General features: G+C 38.6%; 1 protein-coding gene across 7 annotated transcripts in view; it reads right to left on the bottom strand.

The window, feature by feature from the left end:
* Positions 1–16909, bottom strand: part of LOC103479475 (contactin-associated protein-like 4) — a 154810-nt gene that overhangs the window by 119447 nt on the left and 18454 nt on the right. For all 7 annotated transcript variants that reach the window (XR_014084282.1, XR_014084278.1, XR_014084280.1 and 4 more), the window contains one exon: positions 3010–3120. Coding sequence is in view for 1 of the 7 variants with exons in the window: in XM_081598347.1 (XP_081454473.1) it covers positions 3010–3120 (111 nt within the window). In the remaining 6 variants the exon portion in view is untranslated. The remainder of the gene's footprint in view (positions 1–3009; positions 3121–16909) is intronic.

Below are 16909 nucleotides of genomic sequence, written 5' to 3'. Positions count from 1 at the left end.
AAATGACCAGATAAAAGATGTTCAACATGCCAGTTTAAACTCTGAACTATTTGCAAACGACTGAGCTCTGCAACATTAAAACATGGATAGAACTATAACTACATTAATCATGGCTCTTCTTCTCTTCAGTGTTTGTCAGTTTCTGGTGGTGCAGCTCTGTGCTGCCTTCAGGAAAATGGGACATCAGAGTTTCATCCATAAAACTTCACCCACATGGCATTTATTGTGCAAACCAGAGCTTTCAGTGGAAAAACTAAAGTTCCAGATCCTTTTAATGCCATAGAAATATGAGACAGAAACATGGATTATATCTTTATATAGACCTGTCTATTGATTATAGATTAATAGTTTTACTGGACAGAAATTACAAAGAACAAATCTGGTTCTTAATCAAATCCTAATGAGTCAAATTGAAAGTGTCATGGAGTCATCAGCCTCATGACATTAACTCTGACATGAAAAATAATATTGAAGAAATAAATATATCAAATCTACTTAAAACATAAATAAGTGTTAAGTTATTTAATGCTATCATCTGTAAGATATATTTATTCTCAGTACTAGATGTGGTCTCAACAAACCCATGGCACTTCAACAATATTATTTTACCTTTTATCTTTAAATAGTGTCTGCCTTTTTTTGCCATACAGTCCTCTGTATTAATTATTGCTCGAAAGGTCTTGCCATACCAGTTTATTCCTCTGTATTTACTTTAGTTTCTTAGTTTATTGTTGCATTTTGTTCTTCATTCATTTCCATCTAGTTTCCTTTGATTAGTTTTATCCTCTCTTGGTTTATTGCTATGTCCACTTTAGTTTCTTTCCTTTTGCTAGATTTATTTTATCATTTATCCATTATAAGACGAATAATATAAGACGAATAATTTTCACTCATCACCTGCTGCGCTGTCTAATCGCCATGTGTTTCACATCATGTGCTTTTCACTGTTCAGCATCGGATTCTCTGTTTTTAAGCCATAATTCACATTTGGTTCATCGCTCCGTTTTACGCTCTCTATCGTGGTTTCACTCATTTCCGCCAGCGCCCCCTGCCGTTCTCTGAACGTTACCGCTTACGTTGAGAACCGCTAATCTAAACTGTAATGTAATTGTACATCTATTGTGCTTGAGATGACATTTGCTGTCAATTAAAGCTGAACTGAATTGATTTGATTTGAACTTTAGCGACCCAGTCAGTAGATGTATGAATCTTTTCAGACGTAGAACATTTCTGACCAGTCTTGGTTAATCAAAGATGAGAAAATGTCAGCTTCATTATAGCAGTAGGCTTTAAAGCAGCAAGTGTCAAGAAAGGGCAACTATAAAAATGAGGTTTTCAGGCTAAGAAAGTACAGGAAGGACTGCTGTGACCTCATTTAATTTACTGCTAACAGAAACATTGGAGATTTAAACTGAAATTGAATGTTATTTAATGCTCAGTGAAATGAAAAAGTTAAATGGTTCAAAGATATCAGGTTGATGCTTTCTGCCACTTAGAGGCCAAACTTTTAAAAAAGCTTGAAATGGTGTCAGTCTTTTTCATGTTCACCAGGTTTCTGTGCGGTGGGAATGGTTCGGATCCAGGATAAACCTGTCTTTCCTTCCCAGCTGGTTCTGGGTTTTGATGTCAGGAGGAAGCAGTGAAACAACAATCTTTATTTTGTCAAAGCCGCATTCGGCCGCATTCAGGGATTTCATGCTGGACGGGCAAATGCTATCCACATTTATCCTGCGTATATAAGCCTTCAGTACAGACAGCAGCAATACGATGTTGGGTTTTCTTTCATGTTATTTTAAAACTCAACTTTTATAAACTCAAGAAGAATCTCCTTGATTATGATTAATTGGAGAGGTTTTCTTATGATCCTTTGGTGTTATTTTTATCTTTTGATCATTTCTTTGTTGTTTTATATCTTGACATATTTAACGATTTATTTTGTTAGATTTATTTTGTTCCCCTTTTATTCTCTTGTTTGTTTATTTTTTCACCTCACCATCCCAACTGTTAATTATTTCTTCATTTGCACCAACGTGCTCTTTCACACATATCTGAGAAACTAATACATTTTTATGTGTTTTGGGTTTTCATCCACATGAAAGCTCTGTATAATATCACTAAAAAAGATTATTTATTAAAACCAAAAGTTAGGGTCCTGTGTACTAGTCTGCGACAAATAATGTGCCAATATATCCACATGCTTTCTTTGGCATTATTCCCAATTAACCCTAACTCTTTGAGGCCATTTTCAAGTATAATAGATTTAATAATGCACTTCTAAAAGATCAAAAACTTTAAATATTAATTAATATTTAACATTGTAATATTCATTACATATCCACAATAAATGAACAAAACAACAAAATAAATGAATTATGAAGTCTCTGTAAACAAACTTGTCCTTCAAAAAAGGGTTTAGTTGAGACCAAAGCACCAAACTGAACATTTTGTTACACAGTGTTTGGTAGAAAGAGACTCAAAAAAACAATTATGGAAGTACAAATGATTAAGCACGTTTTAATTTATCACGCAATTAACTGATTCATTGCTTGCTGCGATAGGCTTAGTAAAAGCTTTTCTGAAACAAATCCCTTGTGCACAATACTAATATTTATGCGATGTTGTGGAGAAATTGGTTTTCATAAAGTTCTCCACTGGCCATTACGACCTGCTACTGATCTCTGCTGGGATTTTTATGTGAGTTTTCATGATGTTCACTAACAACTCCAGTCTGCATTTTGGTCCAACCACAAACCCAAACTTTATGAAAGGTTTCCATTTAGAAAGAGCAGAATTTCAGTAGGAGACAGACAGATCGGTTCTAATACCTCCACAGCGTTGCCTCTATTAAACTTGTTCTCCACTTCCACACATTTCCTCTCAGAAACACAACTATGCGTCAGGCTCTAGTACTCAAAGCAATTACAGTGCTTTCAGCTTTCAGCCCACTTAGAAACACACACCGGACAAACACAGGCAGACATGCATCATCAAGCGACTGCTGGTGCTCACCGTCTCTCCGGTTGAGCTTGGCGAAACCCGGTGCATGGCTGCTGGACAGCTGGGAGGAGCTCCTGAAGGATGACGGCGGCAGATTGGAAACCAGCGCGCTGTCACACACCTCTGCAAAACAAGAAGGATGAAGCAGAGGCTGTTACGAAAATAACTGCAGGTGTTTCTGATGTAATCCTTATACAAAGAGCTTGTTTAAAGCTTTCGCGGATTCCATACAGGTGATGTCAAAAGACAGTTCCTTTGTTCATTAAACAAGGAGTTTTGCAGAGGAATATTCAAACTGGTTGAAACTGAAGAGTAGAAATCATGAAAAACCTTTTTCCAGACATCAACACTTCAAAATACCATCTAACTAAAAAGTTTTTAAGAAATTTGTTCTTCAATTGTCAATACAAGTTCTTTCCTGGAGGAAACAACAGAGCTGCCTGCGTTAATTCAGGTTTAAACATAAACCAACGTTGCCACAACGGATTAAAGTTAGCGACGAATGAGTTAATCTAAAGTTGATTGATCATATAAATCGAGTAGTGATTAATTGATAAGTGGAGATTTTCTTAAAAATCTGAGCTTAGTCAAATGAGCTTCAAGAAGAAACTTAAAGTGTTAACTGAGTGTTTATATTTCAAAACAGAGCCGCATAAAGTACATTCCGCATCCCACACCGGACTTTGTTTGGACCGTTTCTCTTTCCTGTTCTGTTATTGCCCCGTCATTATTATTTCTGTATTAACTGGATCTGCCTAAAGATAACCAGTGTCGCCTTCTGCTGGATGGAGGCCAGACTACAACACTGCAATAAGGTCTAAGCCAATGTTATTAGTTAACTGAACTGACCTAATTTTAATCTAATAAAACATTAATCGTCAATTAATTGTTTGCATCCCATTTCACTGTAATCCTGGCCAGATTGGGACTAATTTCAATATAATAAATCATTGATTCATAGTTCATCTTAAGTCATTTAACAGTTAGCATCCCTAAATCTAACATCACTGCACAGGTTGGATCAGCACTGTAATATTCATCCCTGCCACTCAAACCTTTAACAGCTCCACCTCCATCTAAAAATCTGATAAGGAGGGACTCTTTGGTGTTCTTGGGGGCTTCGATTGCATTTTTCCGGCCAATTTTTAAAATCCCTGACCTGCCGATTCTGATTTCGGTCGATACCAATCTAGTGCATAATTAACACGGTCAGGTGTTGTTGCCAAAGTCCCCAATAGCACAGAAAAAAGTCACTAGATGCATTTTTGAATGAAAAAAGTAGCTAAAAACAGCAACAAACTTGCTGAGTCAGCAACAACGAGGCGACTATTGTGAACTGCATGTGCAGATGTGATTTGGTGGCAAAAAATCGGGGGAAAGTGGCTGATTTTCAGACTTTTCCAGAGTTGGATAAGATCAGCTGGCCGTCAACCACCAAAAATCAAGGAAATCGGTGCCCCTGTTTGACATACTGAAGCCAGCCGTGAGTTAAAATCTCTCTAACACTCCTGGGTCAGCCTCCTCAGGCTTCCTCTTAATGGGAAATGTCTAAGACAGGCATCCTTATCAAATGCCTGAACTTCCCCAGAGCTTCCCCTGAATAGCAAAACCCTCTCTCCCTACCCCCAAAGGTGAGTTCAAATGTATCAACATTTCCATCAAAGTCAGAAATCAATCACATTTTCAGCTTCCAGAAGCCCTTTTAAACAACCCAGAAACTGAGTTTTGGTTAATACCAGCTAAGTGAAAACAATCCCTGTTGTTTCTCTTAGCAGGAATATAAACAGTCCCATTGTTCAAAGTCATGAAAGTGAAGACGTCGCAAAATGTGACGCAGCTGGAGATGGATTATGGTCTTTTTCCCAGCCGAGGAGAAAGACAGTTAAGTTGTTAAACGCAGCATGATGGGAGCTCACTGGTGCTGAGAAGTCAGACACGTTTATCTCCAAACCATCAGCTTTTTAAATGAAAATAGTTTTATTCAAATTGGTTTAGGTTTAGTCTGTTTCTCAAGCTTTACTCCCTGAAAATAAGGGACCATAAAGGGGGAAAGGAGAGAGTATTTTCAGGAGAGTCCAGTTATAAAAACATAAAGGAATGTATGGAAAACCAGGACTGCCAAAGTTGGAAGTAAATGTTGAAATACAGAAATGGATAAATACAAAAATCACTTTGCTAACAAATGTAATAAAGGTTAATTTAATCAGTAAAATGTAATAAACATTTACTTATTAAATCTTTCTAAATATAAAACTTAAAATACAAGTATGTTATTCCTTTACTCTTGTATTTGTTTTGATAATGAATTCAATTTCAAAGGAGAAATATTAGTGGAGAAAACGTATCATTAAATGATAAAAAAAACAATAAAAATAAAGGCTAGATTTAAAAATATGGCACTGATGAATGGCACTGATGTAAATTATAACAGTTTGAAATTAAAATTAGATGCTGTACATTTAAAAAATTAAAAAATTGCCAAACTTATTTTCGCCATCTTGTTTCACTTGCTGCCACAGAACATGTTTCACTGAGTTGTTTAAACATTTTTCTAGATTTTGTCAGCAGAAAAGATCTGTTCTGTTGGATCATACTTTGTCTGTTTTCATGTTGGATTGGATCAAAGATAGAGTGTGTGAAAGGCGACCTTCAGCACCATGAATATTTGTTTTTGCTCTCTTGCTGCTAACCTTAAGCTACATTCAAAAGAACAATGCCTCCCACTGCTGATACAACAGCTAATTACCATGATTCACCCTGCAGAGCGATTTGGGCTCACAACTCTGACAACGAAGCTTCAGGGTTTGATAACTCTGTCAACATCAAGGCACTTACAAGCACTAATACATCTTTTTGATAATCCCTGCCGCCTGACAATTTGGAAAACTAAAGCATAATATCACACCAGCTTAAGAAACTGTTTTAAGACTTTATAACAGCCAGAAGTTGTTTCCAGATTTCCTTAAGCCTCAAAGCATCAAATATGCACACTCACATTTGAAAGGGCCAAAATTAACATGATATCAAAGCAGCACAATTTACTTAAGGTTAAGAGTTTATGTTGTAAAACACAGCAGAATTTCAACAACATTTCCAGTCAAAACTCCATAGTTTTCCAGCATTTTATGACACTTTAATATGGTTAGATTTTTTTAATTAGATCACCAGTCAAAATGTACAGACTGGAAAAATATGGGCAACATTGTCCTGAATTAACTGTAGATGCTTGAAATCAGTGTTTGTGACCAGCAACACAGGAATTGCTGTTAGATCATACAGCAATTCCTCTGTTTGGGTTGGAAAATCCAGATTAAGATCCTTCTGCCTTTAAACACACATGTTTTCCTCCTCAGCTGGGAATGATCGCTTCTTAGGCAAGTGTTATAAAAAAACCTTACAATTCAGGCAGCTGAATACATCTGAGTACTTTTCATTAGGAGGTTCTGCTAAGTTGTGGAAAACTTTGTTGCGGTAAGTTAAAGCAGATGCAAGCCTCACCTTTTAATCTAACCTGCAAAAACACAAAATCTATCTGAAATAATATGCCAGTACTTCACCAATATTAAGGAAAGATTCACTTTAAACAAACTCTTAAATCTGTAAGTTAGTTTAGTCTTATTTCAAGTTACAGTGGAAACCAGATCAAAAAATACTCAGTAAGATTTTGTGTTTTTGCAGTGTATGTGGGTTTAACTGCTCCATAGTAATGCATCTGTCAAAAATGTTGTCACCACACTCAAACTTTCTAAGTCCATTTGGAAACGTTTCATTTTACCATAAAACATCACTCCAAACTGGTGCCACATGTACAAATGTTGATAGAGCTAAAGAGAAGTGTTCTCTGTCATTTGGCTCAGACACAGAGGAAAAAAAGTTCCTGCAGCAGCCAATGGGTGAAGGAAAATATTTGCAGGACGCAGAGATTCCTACAAAATGGTTAAATCTAAAGTCTCCAGTTTCCAGAATGTGTAACCACATATTTTCTTATGGTTAAACTGACAATAAACTGTTAAAATACTAGGTAGAAGATTATTTTCTCTTGTTTCACACTCAACTATGTGGTCCTCTGATGGTCCTTTTTATAGTTTCTATCCCTGGAGCTATTGACCTGACAGATACTTGTTAAAGCAGGCGGTGGGGAGGTTTTATTGTGAAAAGCAGGTGAATTACAGTGACCTAAAGAGGAAAAATAAGAGGTTGGCTCTCCAACCAGGAGAGCTGTAATCCCTGAGGAGATAACATGTGGTAAGCCTTGACGAGGAAACTCAGAGAGAGAGAGAGAAAGAGAGAGAGAGAGAGAGAGAGAGAGAGAGAGAGAGAGAGAGAGAGAGAGAGAGAGAGAGAGAGAGAGAGAGAGAGAGAGAGAGAGAGAGAGAGAGAGAGAGAGAGAGAGGGGGCAGTGGGGTTAAAAAGCACAGAGATGTTTTTTTCTTTTGACATTTAGGAGCTGATGGCCCTGACGGTGTGACCAGTGGAGCACAAACACAGACAGCTCAGAGGAAAATGGAGGTAAATGTTGAATACCTGCTGGCCTCTGCAGCCAACCAACCTCAACACCGACCCTGGCGATGCTGAATCAAGAGCGTCCCTGAATATTAAGCCTTGCGACTCAAACAAAAACAGGTTCTTTGAGCTGTTCATGTGATGTTGAGGAGAATAATGCGTCCTCCGTGGCATTTACAACCTGCATCCCCAGCTAAAAACATAGTTACACAACACGATTTGTTGCCATTGATAAGTCAACTCATCATTTATAAACTCAAGTTATGCTTATGTAATAACAAAACTTTTAGATGATCTGACAAATTGGAAAAATGGAAGAGAGTAAATACTACTTGATTTGGGACGTTTAAGTTACATTAAAATGTAAATGGTTTGTGTGAACCTTTGCAGGTCTTTTTTTACTTTTTAGTAAGATAACAAAAAATTTTTTCTCAGTTTTGAAAAATGACTGAAAAAATATTATTTTTCTTACAGAAAATAAAAAAAATTCTCCCAGTAAAACAAGAAGTTATTCAGCAGCCAAATAAAGTTGCAGTGACATTTGATTGATGGGGAATATTTTTTCTGTACATTCAAATTTCCGCCTGGACATCCATCACTCAGCCTCTTGACATTTCGTCGGCTGGCACAGTGTCAAGTTTATCATTTTGCTGAGGTGACAAATGGTAAGTTCGACTGCATTAAGGAGTCCAGAAGAAGATTTGAAACAATATTTGGAGAGAAGAAGCCAAGTCCATTTAATTCAACCTGAAAAGCAGGCTACCCCTTACAGATAAGGAGGAAGATCTGGCCTTATTCATGAGCTTTTCCCACATTTTCTCACTGAATAACAAAGTGTCCACAGAGTCCATGACAGATTGGGAAACCCTGAATACTGATGAGCGTCATCCATCACCCAGCAACCAGCAGAGAACATGAAGTCATGCATTTGGGAACCTGTAAGCCCCACAAACACAGATTTCTGAGCTTCTCCGTATGAACGTTGGTCGGCCTATTTATCGGCTCAGAGCTCATCATGGTAAACAATAATGAGACCCAGAAATGGCTGTTTTCTCACTGGGGCCAATAAGATTTCTTCAAGCAGAAAACATCCAAGTGCGTTTAACTAATCTGGACAAATTTAAATCCAGTTTGACCTGCGAGGGTTCAAGTCTCCTCCTTACTGGGATAATAGACAAAAAGCCAATTAAACCACATTATTATAAAACACTGCAGGTCTCATAAGATTCAAATGAAAGAAAAGAACGATACATAGTTTTAAAAATCTGTTAAGTTTAGCAGGCGCTAAAGCATCCCTGCATGACTGAAAGGGAGATTAAAGGATTTCTCAAAAAAGCATGAAAGAATCAAAGCAACTCTCCAGGTCTGTGTTTGATGAGGGAATAACATTACAACATGGTATAAAGCTCAAAAAAAGATGGTTTTACATAATGATCCCCCTTTAAAGAGTATCTCTGGTAAAGCTGAAAGCATAATGGCGACATATTATGGTCTGTACACGAACAAAAACAAACTCCGGGGTCTTTTTAATCACCAGGACTCTGTACTGCCTCTCTCTATCAGTCCACATGCTAACAACTTCATTGAATAAATCCAAATGTCACAAAAGATCAAAAACATTAGACAATTTCGTTTTCCGGGCTCTTTGAGAAACCTGTTCCCCTCCTCGCCTGTGGTGGTGCTATACCAAGAACTACAGAAGTAAACGACACAAAAACCTCAGAAGACACTGAGCGTAGCTTCCTTCTTCACAAAATTTAAACAAAACTGGAGTAGCATAAAATTTTAGCAGTTGTAGGATTTCTCCTTTGTCTTTGGCTGAAGACCATGAGCCATTTCTATTGTGTGAGTCTATCCCGCTAGCGACAGACTCACGCGTTTGTTTTGGTTGTATTTACCCAGAATGCCTTGCAGTGTAGTCCTTTTCCCGCTTTTGGAGTGGTTTCTTATCTTCTTGGCGTTCAAATTATGCATTTGAGTTTCCTTCAACTGAACAGAGACCGAGGTTTGTAGGCGGACCAGAGTTTGCTTTTTTGGAGTTTGTTTCACATCTTTACAAACGAACCGAACTTTCTCCACAATCTAACTAGAGTGAACTAAGCAGGGCTGGTGTAAATGTACCCTTACTAAATAATATTTAGTTGTACTTTAACATTTCCAGTCATCATTTAACACTTTTTAACATAAGAATATTGTGGTAGACTGTGCTGTAGCGCCTCAATCAATGAGTTTAGCTAGTTTTCTGGGGGAAACCCTGTTACCAATGCTGTCATCTGAGCTGTAGATCTCTGCAGCTCTTCCAGTGACCACAGGGCACTTTTCTGCTTATTTGAAGGCATTGATTATTTACCGTACCACAGTTCTTACAATGTAGAAACCAAAAAGTGGGAACGTCCTCTGAAGTGAAAATAAAAAGCCTTTTCACCTCCAAAGCCCTCTGTCTGTTGTTTCAGATGATTCTGCTCTCTTACACACACTCAGATTTAAAAACATTGTTCAGTGTTTGCTGCTGCTTCGAGGCACTCGCTCGGTTGTGAAACCTCAATACTTCAGCCCTGACCTTCTCCTCCTCCCTGACAGTCTTTTCCTCAGGAGAGCTGACACCACTGGCCAGATAACAGTCTGCCTGTCTGACAGCTACTAAACTGAGTGGCTCAGCACTTTGTCTTTCAGACTCAGAGTAACAAAAAGAACTGTTCGGCTCTGCATCCTTAAGTCAAACACGCTGCTAAATCACCCTGATTTCTTCTTCTGGCAGTCAATAACAAGCCCATTGTGCTCATCAGCATCTGCAGATACGAGAATGTTCAGTAATCCACCCATTCACCAATATGTCACTGCCCCTGGAAGCAGAAATAAAATCCCCCTTCTTATTGAGAATAATCACACTGATCAGCAGCGTGGGCGTCTGCGTGGGAGACAGACATCAGCTAAATGATATGATCAAAACAACAACAAGCTGCGTTTCTGTGGTTATCTTAAATCACTTCATCCTTAAGCTGCCAGGCGTGACTGACGGAGGAGCGGAGAAGCCGGGAGACACGACGAAACGCTCGCTTTCACTGCAGAGACGCACAACAATCCAAGAACCATGGAGCCAGAAATATGCAGATGTGGAGGGAACGCTGTGTGCTGCAGCATCCATACCAATGAACCCACCAGGAGTTATGAACGATAAAATATCTGCTAATTCACAAGCTCCAGGAAGTAAATGCTGCTAACATAGTTGACATAAATTTCTCTTAGTGGAGGACAGCAGGCCAACAAGGTTCAGTGGGAAAAAGAAAACTGTTTTCTTTTTCCTTATTCATATGAAAATACAGGCACACATCACCCAAGCACCTCTGCAAATGTAATTTATTTCGGAAAGGAAACACGAAATTGGATGCTGGGGATTCATAAAATGGAAAACTCTGCATTGCAGCAGCAGAAAAGCTTATACTACAAACTATTTTTATGCAAATGAGCTCTAGGGGCAGCATGGCGTGTTTGTAAAGGGTCTGCAGCCATCAATGTAATGCTTATGTTGCAATGTGAGACCAGATCCTGTGCTGTTTTGTATCTGAGCTGCGTCATTTAAGAAGTGCAGATTCAGCATTTTATCTTTTTTATTTTGTTCTGGGATTGGTTTTAACTTACTGTAAACATCTGTGAGCTAATTAAACAGCAACGCTTCAAATATTTAGAATTTAAAGAGGATATTCCAAATAAAGTGAAACAGTATTTTAATGCAGAGACAGTGATGCGATGGAAATAAAACCTGATGCTATTCCCAAGGTTTTAAATATTAACATTTTGTATAAAATTTTCACAAAATGTTCATCTGCCAGTGTTAATCTGAAGGAAACAAAAAAAAGCAAAAAGAGCAGGACAAGATGATCTGTTTGCTGCCTGTGGGACTTCTAAGTTACATGTCCTTCCCTCACACAAAACCAAGGTTTCATTTTTGAAAATGTTTCCAAAATCTGTTTTACCTTTAAAAAAGTCTTTGGTTTGCAATAATAGCAATTTTTTATTATTATTATTATTATTATTATTTTTAAACCTTGGTTGGATGAATGAATGAATGAATGAATGAATGAATGAATGGATGAATGAATGGATGGACAGCCAACGATGGATGGATGGACAGATGAATGAATGAATGAATGAATGAATGAATGAATAGACAGCCAACGATGGATGGATGGATGGATGGATGAATGAATGAATGGATGGATGGGCAGACGATGGATGGATGGACAATGATGGATGGACAACGATTGATTGATGAATGAATGAATGAATGAATGAATGAATGAATGGACAGCCAACGATGGATGGATGGATGGATGGATGGATGGATGGATGGATGGATGGATGGATGGATGGATGGATGGATGAATGAATGAATGAATGAATGGATGGATGGATGGACAGACAACGATGGATGGATGGACAGATGGATGGATGGATGGATGGATGGATGGATGGATGGATGGATGGATGGATGGATGGATGGATGGATGGATGGATGAATGAATGGATGGTTGGGCAGACGATGGATGGATAGACAATGATGGATGGACAACGATTGATTGATGAATGAATGAATGAATGAATGAATGAATGAATGAATGAATGAATGAATGAATGAATGGACAGCCAACGATGGATGGATGGATGGATGGATGGATGGATGAATGAATGAATGAATGAATGGATGGATGGATGGACAGACAACGATGGATGGATGGACAGATGGATGGATGGATGGATGGATGGATGGATGGATGGATGGATGGATGGATGGATGGATGGATGGATGAATGAATGGATGGTTGGGCAGACGATGGATGGATAGACAATGATGGATGGACAACGATTGATTGATGAATGAATGAATGAATGAATGAATGAATGAATGAATGAATGAATGAATGAATGAATGAATGGACAGCCAACGATGGATGGATGGATGGATGGATGGATGGATGGATGGATGGATGGATGGATGGATGGATGAATGAACGGATGGATGGATGGACAGACAACGATGGATGGATGGACAGATGGACGGATGGATGGATGGATGGATGGATGGATGGATGGATGAATGAATGAATGGATGGATGGGCAGACGATGGATGGATAGACAATGATGGATGGACAACGATTGATTGATGAATGAATGAATGAATGAATGAATGAATGAATGAATGAATGAATGAATGAATGAATGAATGAATGAATGGACAATGATGCATGGACAACGATTGACTGATGGATGGATAGATGGATGGATGGACGGACAAACATTGTTGGGATTGATGGATGGATGGATAGATGGATGGATGGATGGTTGGATGGACAAACATTGATGGGATGATGGAATGATGAATGGTTGGATGAGTGGATGATGGATGGACGGACAAACATTGCTGGGATTGCTGGAAGGATGAATGGACAGACAGCTGGATGTCTGTCAGAGCTGAGTGAATCTTCATCGGCGCAGACAGAGCATCTGCATGGTGCGGCATGAGATAAAGCAACATCTTCACTGAGCCACTCCTGCTAACTCCATAACATTGATATGAGTGCTGCCTATCTGCATTCTGCAGGGCTTCTTCGTCACGACACGAATCGCTTTGACGTGTAAAGAAATCCTCAACCATCTGGTCTTAGCTGGGGATCAAACGACGTACAGGATGCGATGTCGAAGCAAACCTGGAGGGTTTCATACTTGAAGCTGCATTACTCATCAGACGTGTTGCAGTGTGGGCGGGATAGTAGGTTAATTGGCAACTCTAACTTGCACAGCAGATTTTCCATAGCACAACGCTTGTCGTGATTCCTTTTATGCATATTCCTCAACACTTGTATAATGAGCCCATTTTGCTAATTGGTTTGCAAAGATAAAGATCCAGCAGACTGTTTCATCAGCTGTCTGAACTGTTGTAAGTTATTTCATTTCTTTTTTTCAAACCTTCAGTTTGTGCATGTTTGATAGGGAAACCGTAAACCTCGTTGTAGGAGTTATTATAGCGATTGCATCTGCAGTGTCAATATATGTAAGAGAACATCAGTTTTGGTCAATTACTTATGTGAAACATAGATTTCTAACATGCTTGATTTTATTTCTTTCTTTTTTTGTAATGCTTGAATTTTACCTCCGTAGTTTTAATTTGTTTTCAGTCTTTAATGTAATTCTGTTTCCAGTTAAGCACTTTGAATTTACCAACTTGCCTTGCCTACCAGTAGTGGTGGATTAACCTAAATCCTAACCTAAATGTTAATAATTGTTTCAGAAATGTTCTCTTCATCTACTTCACTTGTTAATATTTAGATGCAGATAATCTGTTTGGGGGGACAGAAGCATCTTTGTTTGCTTTAAAGGAACTTTTTAAAAATAAAGATGCTAAAAACGATGCTTAATGAGCTGCAGCTTGATGCAAAGAGACCCTGACAACATGATGGTGGCTTGTTGGAAGTGAATTTGGGCTCAGAGTTGAAATTAGCACATTATATGTAAAACCTTTGACCCAGATTATGCATTTTATTCTGCCGGAAAGGACCCTGTCACTGCAATAATGTCCTTGAAATTTGGTACGACAGCATGTGCATTAATGTTGAAAATATCGTCACGGTTAAGTGAGCAGCAAAGAACAATTAGCCAGACAAAGTTAGTCCAACTTTCTTCCTTCCGCGAATTTGAACAGGGTGAAGCTAAAAGTTTACTTCTTGTGGAACTTTGGCTAAAACATATTTATAGACAAAGCTATTTCTTTTTTATCTTCAATGTATATAGTTTGTACAGTTTGGCTTAATTACTGCTTTGAATTTGTTTTATTTTTTACCAAATTGTCTTTTCTAGAGTAAAGTTAGCGATTAATCGATTACTGAATTTGTTGACAATTATTCCAATAGTCAATTCAATACGATTAATCATTTCAGCTCTAAACACCTTAATGAAGTTCAAGCATTTTCAAGGATTTCAAGCACCGCAAGCCTATTTTTGGATTTATCAGGAGCAACACACATCCATTAACAGGAGCTGTTTGGAGACTTGGAAAATGGCTTGCATGGAAACTCTTGTTAAGATAAGGAGCGGTTTGTAGATCAGTCTGCTCCACAGAGACCAGAAGCCCCAACAGCACTGAGACTCTTATAAGAAATGGCTGTGCAGAAGAAAAATGGGATGTTGTGACTGACTGAGGGTGTGCATGAATCACAGTCTGTGCCCTCGTGTTTGTGTGCACGGCTTCCAGACCTCTGCTGAACCACAACGGCAGCCGCCGCGGCATCAGCTGAATTCATCTGCAGCCGTCCTCCCTCAGGAAACATTAAAAGATAAGTGCTCCTTAAAAAAACTTCTCTGCACATAATTTGATGCTCTCCGCCTTCCTCCGCCTCTCCAACAATCCCAGCTCAGCTCGCCTGGAGGCTGAAGTAAAATCCGCGGATTTCTTTGATTCACAGAGGAATACTTGGGATTTTCAAAAACTAATGGTGACGAGAACCGAAGCAGAACTTATGGCCTAACATGTGAGCCTTCGCAGGAAGCAATAATTGGGTAGGATATAGGGTTAAAATCCTGTCTCAGCTCAGGAAACCTCTAAGAAAAAGAGGAAATGTGCTGTCATAGCATGCCGGCCAAATTCTCCTTTAAATGATAGATTTTCTGTCAGAACGACAGGGTGAGTATGAGTCTCCTAGAAAAACGCAGGTTATCTGCTGGATCTATCCAGAAGAAGAAAACGGACGTTTATAAAATTGTTAAAAGTGAGTCACAGATTTTGTGTTTGAATATGGTTTCCTTTGTGGTTCCAACGTATATTCTTTCTTCAGGTGATTGATCTGGGATTCCCTGTCCAAACAATTCCAGGAGAGGAACCCAGACATCTCTCTAAACAACTCTTTAGATCTTATTACAGATGACGCCAGAAGGAACACATAGTTCCTTTCAGAGAGTTATGCTTCTGATAAGTTAGCAGTTGGATGTTCCTGGAAAGCACCGAGCCAAGCTATTGTCCCTTTGCAACTACGTCACTTAATTATTCTAGGCGCCATGATGGACGTCTGAAATGAGGGACGGGAGTATTGAACAGAGCAGCTGAAGTTGTTTTCCCAAGTTGTTTTTGCCATTCATGGTTTCTACTTGTTCAAGTTGAGCTAATTTATCTGTGAACGTAAAAGTTTGAAATAGCTAGCTTAGAAACTGACCCCAACCATTTCAAACGTAAAAGTTTGAAATGGCTAGCTTAGAAACCGACCCAAACCATTTCAAACGTAAAAGTTTGAAATGGCTAGCTTAGAAACCGACCCAAACCTCTCCCCTTCTGATACCAATTTTGCCTATCACACCATCAAATTGTGTGGTGTGAATTCACACCACACGATTTATATCACTGTCATAAACGGCGTTTCCCCTTACGTCGAAGCAGCCTTAAAAACATGGAAAAAAACCAAGATGCTAAAAAGTATTTTTTTATACATGCTATTTTACATGACATTGCGGCATTGTCTCCATGGTTACTAATGGTTATCCAATCCAATCCAATCCAGCTTTATTTATAAAGCACTTTAAAACAACCACAGCTGATACAAAGTGCTGTACAGTTAAACACAACACAACAATAAAAAAATAATTAAAAAAAGAACTAAAAAAAACAAAACAAAAAAAAAACTCTTCCAGTTTAAAAACAAAAACATACAATTTAAAACTAGATCCCGCTGGAGTTGAAAGCCTAGTAAAATAAATGGTTCTTCTCCATAATGCAATACTTGATGTCTTTCTAATTATACTTGCTTATAAACTGTATGAACATTAATCTTCTTACCTTGTAAAAGTGTTCACTGCAAATTTGTTATTACACCGAGGGCTGCCAGTCGTTATGATTAACGGCTGCTATCGCCGCGTATTAAAAGGAAAACAAGAATACAAGTTTGATTTCTATCCTTATCTGTTGGTGCAGCCGACCACACGGCACCCTCTGACCATTTCTAAAGTGAAATCAACTAAATAGAAGCGATATTAGGCTACCAGGTATCTGTGCTTGACAGGCGTCACAGGAGCGCATTGGTTGTTTTGACGTCCATCATGGCGGCGCGAGCCGAGTTCTGAACAGCGTGACGTCACCTGCAAAGGGTCGATAGGCAAACAAACCAGCTAGGGCTGGATGATATGGCTGAAGACGTATCATGATATAAGTGTTTCATATTAGTCAATATCAATAATTATTGATTTTGTTTGTTTATATATCCCAAACACTGCCAAACTGGTGACGTGACCTTTTGTGATAACTTCTTTTGGTGCGGTGCTTTCTCCTTGTAAAAATCTGAATTTTTCTCAGTAACAGTGAGGATAAATTGTCAGTCTGTTAGATGGCAGTCGATTTGACAGGGATGATTTTAATTGTATGTAATAAGG

The sequence above is a fragment of the Poecilia reticulata genome, chromosome 17, assembly GCF_904066995.2.
Source record: "Poecilia reticulata chromosome 17, P_reticulata-male-v2, whole genome shotgun sequence".
Classification (NCBI taxonomy): Eukaryota; Metazoa; Chordata; class Actinopteri; order Cyprinodontiformes; family Poeciliidae; genus Poecilia; species Poecilia reticulata.
Note: the sequence above shows the minus strand (reverse complement) of the source record. Positions and strands in the feature narration are given on the sequence as shown.